Source organism: Indicator indicator, chromosome 1 (assembly GCF_027791375.1).
Source record: "Indicator indicator isolate 239-I01 chromosome 1, UM_Iind_1.1, whole genome shotgun sequence".
Taxonomy (NCBI): domain Eukaryota; kingdom Metazoa; phylum Chordata; class Aves; order Piciformes; family Indicatoridae; genus Indicator; species Indicator indicator.
Window position 1 is genome coordinate 73,562,305 of NC_072010.1, and position 8,216 is coordinate 73,570,520.

Below are 8,216 nucleotides of genomic sequence, written 5' to 3' on the forward strand. Positions count from 1 at the left end.
TTTAGAACCTGTGTAATTAAAGGGTCATTTCTGTGTCCTGTTGTATGCGTTATCGTCGACTGAGGTTGTGTCACATGCCTTACTACAGCTACATACATACAACATAGACTGTTCTGAAAGTCAAGCGTTCACACAATGAGGGTGAGAATCGTGTTATCCTCCATGAATTTCACTTTGCATATCATACTTGAGTATCAGTAATACTTTACACAGGATGCCACCCATTGTGTAGAGGATAGGACAGTCAGCAGCCCTTGATACACAGTCAGCAAGGCAGGGACATCGCTTTCCTTTCCATCTTAACCAGGAACATGGGACTGTGGTCCATCTCTTTCTGAGGGCATCTTCCAAGGTCAAACAGGGGCTGGACTGGAGATTTTGAGACTATATAGTAGAATTTAAACAGCTGAAGTCAACATCTTCTTGATCTCAATCCCATAAAAGATTATTTAAGATAATTTTTTATGTCTTTCAAAAAAACAGAAGTCTAAGTATGAGCCGGTAACGTTATGCTCCCACTGCAGTTAATAAAGAGAAGGGTTATCAGAAGGCTATCAGACATTCAAGACAGGCTGAATGTCCCTCTGTGGGTGCCCGTTTCTTCCTACCAACTGCAAGGGGTGACCAGCTCAGGCAGACACAAAACTTGTAGATGTACAAACTGGAGTCCTGACCGAGATGTCCACATCCTGTCGACACGCACACAGAGTATCTGAAAAAATCCCGCAGCTCTCTACAGCGCCGGGATGCAGTACTTCTGAAACCCACTGCAGATTTTAATAGCCGTCATCCATTCTAAAAATACATTTCCACCTCTTTTCGTTACTGTAGCGTGCCTTCTCTGCAGACCTGGCAGGTAAGAGGACCATACGCTGCTCTTCAGGACACCCTTATCTGCTCCGTACCCGCCCTAGCTAACGTACCTCCTTCGCGGTGCGCCCTTTCCTAGGTGGGTTACTCCTGAAGTGCCGAGCCCGCCCCTCCGGCCCTTCCCGAGGGGAGGGAGGGAGGCCGGGCGATGGGCAGCCCGGACCCTCGCACAACGGCAGTGGCAGCGGCGGCAGCGGCAGTAGCAGCAGCCAGCGCTTCCCCGCCGGTTGGGGCAGGTGCGGCCGTTTCCGCGTCGCGCTGCGAGTAGGAGGAGACGAAGGAGGCGGTGGCGAGGGCGGGCGGCGGGGCCAGCGGCCCTGAGTCTGGCCGGCGTGCCCGTGGGCGTGCTCCCCGGCGGGGAGGGCCGCCTGCAGCCCACACCCCCCGCCGCCGCTAACTTTGCCTCTTCGCGAAGAGCCGCCCTCCGGCAGCCAGAGGGTCGGCGGAGACCCGTTGGTCCGGAGCCACCCCCCGCGATGAAGGGCCGCCGACGGTGGCGGTGGCGGGGGGAGCACCGCCGCTTCGCCGCGGTGCTGGTGCTGTACACGCTGCTGCTGCTTCTGCTAGTGCCCTACGCGCTGGACTACGGGGCCAGGCGGAGCCGGGCAGAAGAAGAGCCGCTGCTGCGGCGCTGTCCTAGCCTGGAGGAGGCGCTGAGCGAGTGGGGCTGGGAGCAGCAGCAGTCACCGCTGGACGACGAGCAGGAGGATGAGGAGAGCACGCCCGGAGCTGCGAGTAACGGCAGCGCGGTGCGGAAGCGGCACATCTACCTGCACGCTACCTGGCGCACGGGCTCCTCCTTTCTGGGGGAGCTCTTCAATCAGCATCCCGACGTGTTCTACCTCTACGAGCCCATGTGGCACCTGTGGCAGGCCCTCTACCCCGGGGACGCGCTGAGCCTGCAGGGCGCCCTCCGCGACATGCTGCGTGCCCTCTTCCGATGCGACTTCTCCGTCCTGCGCCTCTACGCCGCCCCGCCCGGCCCCCGCGACCCGCTGGCTCCCGCCCCGCCCGCCGCCCCCAACCTCACCACGGCCAGCATCTTCGGCTGGCGGACCAACAAGGTGATCTGCTCGCCGCCGCTCTGCCCCGCCGCCCCGCGGCCCCGCCAGGAGATCGGCCTCGTCGACGGCGCCGCCTGCGAGGAGACGTGCCCTCCGCGGGCGCTGCGGGAGCTGGAAGCCGAGTGCCGCAAGTACCCTGTGGTGGTCATCAAGGACGTGCGGCTGCTGGAGCTGGGCGCCCTGCTGCCGCTGCTGCGGGAGCCCGGCCTCAACCTGCGGGTGGTGCAGCTCTTCCGCGACCCCCGCGCCGTTCACAACTCCCGCCTGAAGGCACGGCAGGCGCTGCTGCGGGAGAGCATCCAGGTGCTGCGGAGCCGCCACCGCGCCGAGCCGCGGGGACCAAGCCGCCAGCAGCAGCAGCAGCTCCTGCTGCCACCCGGCCTGCTGGGCGGCGGGCGGGCGCCGCAGCCGCAGCACCGCGCTGAGTTCTTCCTCGGCGGTGCCCTAGAGGTGATCTGCCAGGCCTGGCTCCGTGACCTCCTCCTGGCGCGCCGCGCCCCGGCCTGGCTCCGCCGCCGCTACACGCAGCTCCGCTACGAGGACCTGGTGCGGGAGCCCCGCGCCCAGCTGCGCCGCCTGCTGCGCTTCGCCGGGCTGCCGGTGCCGCCCGCACTGGAGTCCTTCGTGCACAACATGACCCGCGGCGCCGCCTATTCTTCCGACCGGCCCTTCCTCATCTCCGCCCGCGACGCGCGGGAGGCAATCCACGCCTGGCGGGAGCGCCTTAGCCGGCAGCAGGTGCGGCAGGTGGAGGCCGCCTGCGGCGAGGCCATGAGCCTCCTCTCCTACCCCCTCAGTGGCGGCGACGCCCGGTAGTGTCCCCGCCCCGGCCGCGGGGAGAACCCGCCGCCGGGTGAGGGCTGGACCGGCTGGAAGCGGCACGGGGAGTCTGCCTGGGACGAGCCCAAGGGCGGCTGTGGAGTGGCGGCCTGCCCGGGCGGGTGGGCGTGCGCCGTCGGGCAGAGCAGAGCGCTGGGAGCCACCGATGGCATGGCGGCGGCCTGCCGTTCATCTTATGGGCCAGGTGCACCGCCGAGGGCAGCCCTGACACAAGCAAACGGGTACAGCGTGCAGACCCCCCTCGGCTTCGATGGCGCTGTGTTTCATCTGGGCACTGCGGCCACACTGTGCCAGGTTGCATGTAGAGGGCACAGATTTAAGAGAAAGGTTTGGTAAGCGGTGTCCTCTGGGCATGCCATCAGTTTTGGAGCCCTTCTCATGAGAAACGATGACCACGTGCAAAACTGGAGTGTTCTTTAAAAAAAAAAAACAAACTCCCCTGAAACTTAAAAATCCCCCAGTCGACAACTCAGAGCAAGGTACTGGAGGGCTTGAAAGGTGTGGCTGTGAGTGCATCCCCTGAAGTGCACCTGCCTTTGTCCTACCACTACTTAAATTCATACAAGGAGCTTCTGTGAAGAGTGCTTACAGAGGTCAGTGGAGGCCTGGACGGTCAGGAAGGTGCTTGTCGCTGGGGGCATCTCTGCTCTCCTGCACCCAGTGGGGTGGCTCTGCCCCTATGGGTTGGTGATACTCTGGGGAGGGGATCACTGACCAAGGGAAGGGAAACCATGTCCAGTTCTGTCCATTGTTTGGAGCAGCAGGGTATGCAGTTGTGCAGAGGAGGTACGCGTTCTCCTGCTTACATGTTTCAGAGATGCTTGTGGCAGAAATATTTGATTTTCTAAAGAACTCTAATTCTTTTTGAAGTAGGATATTTTTTTCTTAATATATTGATATGATTAGATGGTGTTACTCATATGAGATACAGGTGACTAACACATTTCTTTGGGACATGTGTAGGGGTGGCTGTAGCTGGAAAGCGAACACTGGGTACTTCCATTTTGTTTTCTCAGCCAGATGAGAGAATCACTTTTCTTCCCTGGCTTCCGGGCTGACACATTGTGCTGTGCACAGGGTCCTCCTGGTCACATCCCTTCCAAACAATAACATCCTCTCAGCTGGCAACTCCTGGACAAAAGCAAACGTTTCCTAATGATGCTAAGAAATTAATTGCAAAGTTCCCAAATAAAGTTTGTATTAAAAAAAAAAAAAAACAAACCAAAACCAAACCAACTAAAAAAATAAGTTTAATTTTGTATTTTAAACAGACATTTTCTCGCAATGTGTATGAGAAGTGTGTGCATGTGTTTGTGTGTATCTGCTGGGTCCTTTTCCCCTTACTTCTTAATTTGGGGATAAAAGGTTTAATTGCAATTTAGGAATGCAGTGTCCTAACTTCTTAGAGACTGCTTCTGACTCCATTACTGTCTGGCAGCATTTGAACAGTCACACAAGAGCATACAGGTTTATAGGGATGTTTACATGTGGTCCTCAAACATAACTGAGAACATGAACTTCAAACTGAGGATAACTTGGGTTCAGGAAGAAAGCAACATTTATATAATGTGCTGGAAATAAAGGCAATTTAAAGACACTACCACGGAGGAAATGTTTGAGTTGCATGGTAGGTTTTTGTGCCCTGAATACCGTGCTGTAAAACACATCAGTGAGGTAGGATGAACCTTTGTTTATTTTAGCTCTTTTTCTTCCTTGACTTTCCTACCTGAGAGTACAGTGGTGGAAGAACCAGGTTTCTTTCATTATCTGACTGGAAAATGTAGCCATAAAAATGTTTTGAGTAAATCTATCCATTTCACAGTAGCATGCATCGCACAATTCTGCATCCTTTGGTTTCTGCTTGAAGCAAAAATCAGAGGGGCTCATTTTGTGCTGGAACAACCTATTGTATTATCTGAGAGATGTTTCTGTATTCTCTCACATGCACTATGAGAGCAAAGTGTGTCTCTGGGCATTCTAGTGGTATTAGATTCTAGAATCATAGAATCGTTTTGGTTGGAAAAGACCTTTAAGATCATCAATCATCAACCAAACACCACCATGCCCACTAAACTGTGTCTTAAAATACTATGTCAATATATTTTTTTTTAACATCTCCAGGCTCAGTGACTCCACTACCTCACTGGGCAGCCTATTCCAATGCCTGACCACTCTATCAATAAAGTTTTGTTTCCTAATATCCAACCTAAACCTTTCCAGGCACAATTTGAGTCCATGTCCTCTCATCATTAGTTACTTGGGAGGAGACCAACACACACCTCACTACAAACTCCTTTCAGATAGTTGTAGAGAACAGTAAGGTCTGCCTTCAGCCTACTCCAGACTAAACAACCTGACTTCCCTCAGCTGTTCCTCTTAAGACCTGTTCTCCAAAATTCATGGTACAGTATACAATACATGGTATTTGAGTAGATGAATAATACCTGTATAAACACTTCGGTAGCTGCTGTCTGGTAACCTGTTATGGAAGGCTTTTCTGGGAATACACCTAGCCTGGATTGTAGTGACATGATTGGAAGAAAATAAGATTTTCTTCCAGGTAAAAGATTATATGGTACTTGCAGATAGGAGATGAAAATCCAGTATACCTTAATGATTTGTTTTTAGCAAGTTGCAGTGACAGATTTGTACGGCACAATGGTTAAGCATTCACTTCACCTTGACAGGGCTTCTCATCTTGCTGTTTGAGTTGGTGAACTTCTTTCACAAGAATTTTTTATAAATCTACACTTTGTTTCACACCAGTTCATCACAATGAAGAAAGAAGTGTTACCATCTAGCTTAACTTGATACATACAGCTGGGAAGAAATCCACTAAGTGCAAATTATTTAGTATTCTCTGAAGCAGTTTCTGTGTCTGACATAGATGCATTTTCTGTATCAAGATTTGCTTCTCTCATCGGAAGTTGCTTCCTAACACAATTGATCTTTATTAGCAATTGGTTTAGGTTTCTTCCCACCCCAAGTTATTCTTGTAGGGGGTATTGTATACTGTGAAAAGGGCTCTGTTTGGCACAGTGTACAAAATATGGCAAGTGCAATTCATGGTTTGTATTCAGGGTGTCTGAGGTCATTAGAAGAGTCTTCAAAACAATCTGCAGGGAATATCCAAAGCTGAAAAAGCAGCAAGTAGCCCAGATTTGGATCTTAGAGCAGGATGTGCAAGAGCATCTAAGACTTGGTGATGGTTGATTACTGACTGATGTTGCAGTATGTGTGCCTCAGTCCCTAGAAGGCTTTCTAAAATTCCCCCATCTAAGGTGGACAACTAAGGCTCGCCAACAAATGCATCCCATGTATCTCTTCAAAGTGTTTTGATAGTGTTGGAAAGCATTGGTCAGGATGCTTACAGCATATGCTTGTTGGCCTTGAAACTCATACCTTGAATTAAAACCCAGTGCTGTCAAGTGCCGATGTTGATACTTACCTGAAAAGACAGAAACTCTCTAATTAAGACCTGTGTGGAGTTTCACTGGCAGAGGTCTTTGGGAGTAAGCAGAACTTGCTGAAAGTGGGACACCCATGTTTAAACTGCATTTTGAGAGCAGCTGGACGTTTTATGGCTTGGTCACCATTTTTTTACTGTTGCTGAGCTCAATGGAGATTTTGAAACAAAGTCCCAGTTCTACTAAACGATGTAGAAAGCCAAACTGTAACTGCATCTTTTAGAGCAGAGGATGGCATGATAAACAAGGGAGCAATAAACACATTTTATAGCCAAGCTGAATTTGGCAGGCTTAGAGTTGGAGAGAAGGGCTGAGCTACAGTACTTCACACTGAGGTTTGGGAAAAATACCTACTTGTGCTACATTACATACAATGAATTAATAACGTCAATAATATTAAAAAGTCATAGTGGGAAATGGGGAAAAAACTGACAAATGCTCAGAAGTCTTACTTCTGTCATCTGGTTTTACTTAACTTCTGGCCATCATATGTCTGCCTTAAGGGAAGTAGAAACTTGAGTACTGTGATAGTACATAAAAGTCTGTGACGTTTCCACACTGGAATTGTTAATTGCTCTCTCACAACATTATATCTGTATTTGAATTGTTGCTTTTGGGGAGACAACAGCAGTGATATACTTGTGAAAAATGCTGAAAGTCCAGGGCACTTAGCCCCTGCCTTACTTTTACTCCCTGGAACATTACTGATAGAGCTCTTATAGATACCCATGGTATGTATTTACATACTTCAGATACAATAGAAAGAGTTTAGTAGCTCCCTCAGTTTCAGTATCTAACAGAAGTGTTAGAACAATCATGGAGTTACTTGTTTAACAATTTCAGTGCTGCACAGGCCATTTCGGTCCATCCCGCCATCAGGCTGTGCATCAAGTAAAGTTCTGAGTGTCTACATGAGGTTTGCAACATAACCACATGCAGTAAGCCTGATGATGAAAAACAGCAGCGCAGAATTTCTGGGTTTATTATGGTAATGCAGTTAAACAACATTTCAGTGAAGAACTGAACTTCTGAAACACCTATGAGCCAACAAGCCTGACAGTGCATTCTGTTCCTTTCTTGAGCATGAAGAGTTACTGCTGAGACCCTGATAGTATCAGAAGTACAGGGGCAGTAAGAACAGTGCATGTAACTTCTCATAATCACTCAGTGAGCCATGCAGCACTGGGACTACTTTAGAGGTTATTCTGCCATTTCTATTTACCTTGATGTGACACCTACCACTGTGGAGAGGGATATGGGGAAAACATGATTGTCTAGGCAAATCTTGGAATACTTCAACACCTCACTGACTCTGTGTGAGTGAGGGGCCAGGATCCACACTGCCCTACTCAGGACTGAGGTTTAAAGCGGCAAATGTTAAATTCAGACTCGCTGAGGTCTCGGGTTTCAGTGACTGAGGGCTTGGTGTTGAGGCAAAGCTCAGGCAGTCTTGGGATTGGACAACAGGGTGGAAGCTGATTAACGTTTTAGAACTTACAGTCTGGATATTGAGTACCAGGAAATTCTTGCTTCCAGAGGCATTAAGCATTGCTGCTGACTTACAGGACCTGAAGCACTGTTTCTTGGTGCTGGTAAATGGGAATTGGGCCTTTCCCCAACACTTTCAAATCTGTGGTCCTGTTTCTAATTGTCCAACTTTGTCAAACTTCAGCTGTATGTTGAAGTCTGAAACTTTTCATCTTGAGCTGAAGGTTAAAGTCTCTTTGGGGAATTTTAGTCAAAATAGTGCATGTTCTTTTGAACCCAGGGTTAGGATGTGATAGTCTTTTGCCTTTGTTCAAATACCCTCAAAGATGTTTCTTTGAAGTCATTTGTCACTTCAGTGCTTTGGGACAGGAGCTCCAGTTTAGGTGAGGGAAATGACCTCTCTGTAGAGGACTCCTCTCATTTTGTTTTTACCTCTGCCTTCTATTCTGATTTGGCCAAATACATTAATGTAAATAATGGATAGCAT

General features: G+C 49.9%; 1 protein-coding gene across 1 annotated transcript; it reads left to right on the plus strand.

Annotated features, from left to right (window-relative positions):
- Positions 1-1,346: 1,346 nt before the first annotated feature.
- On the plus strand, positions 1,347-2,750 carry CHST7 (carbohydrate sulfotransferase 7). The gene has a single exon (XM_054388398.1). The coding sequence runs from the start codon at positions 1,347-1,349 to the stop codon at positions 2,748-2,750; it is 1,404 nt and encodes a 467-aa protein (XP_054244373.1).
- Positions 2,751-8,216: the final 5,466 nt, after the last annotated feature.

Bases quoted from the DNA above. Each gene is read 5' to 3' on its own strand.
- CHST7 (XM_054388398.1), top strand. From the start codon at position 1,347: ATGAAGGGCCGCCGACGGTGGCGGTGGCGGGGGGAGCACCGCCGCTTC.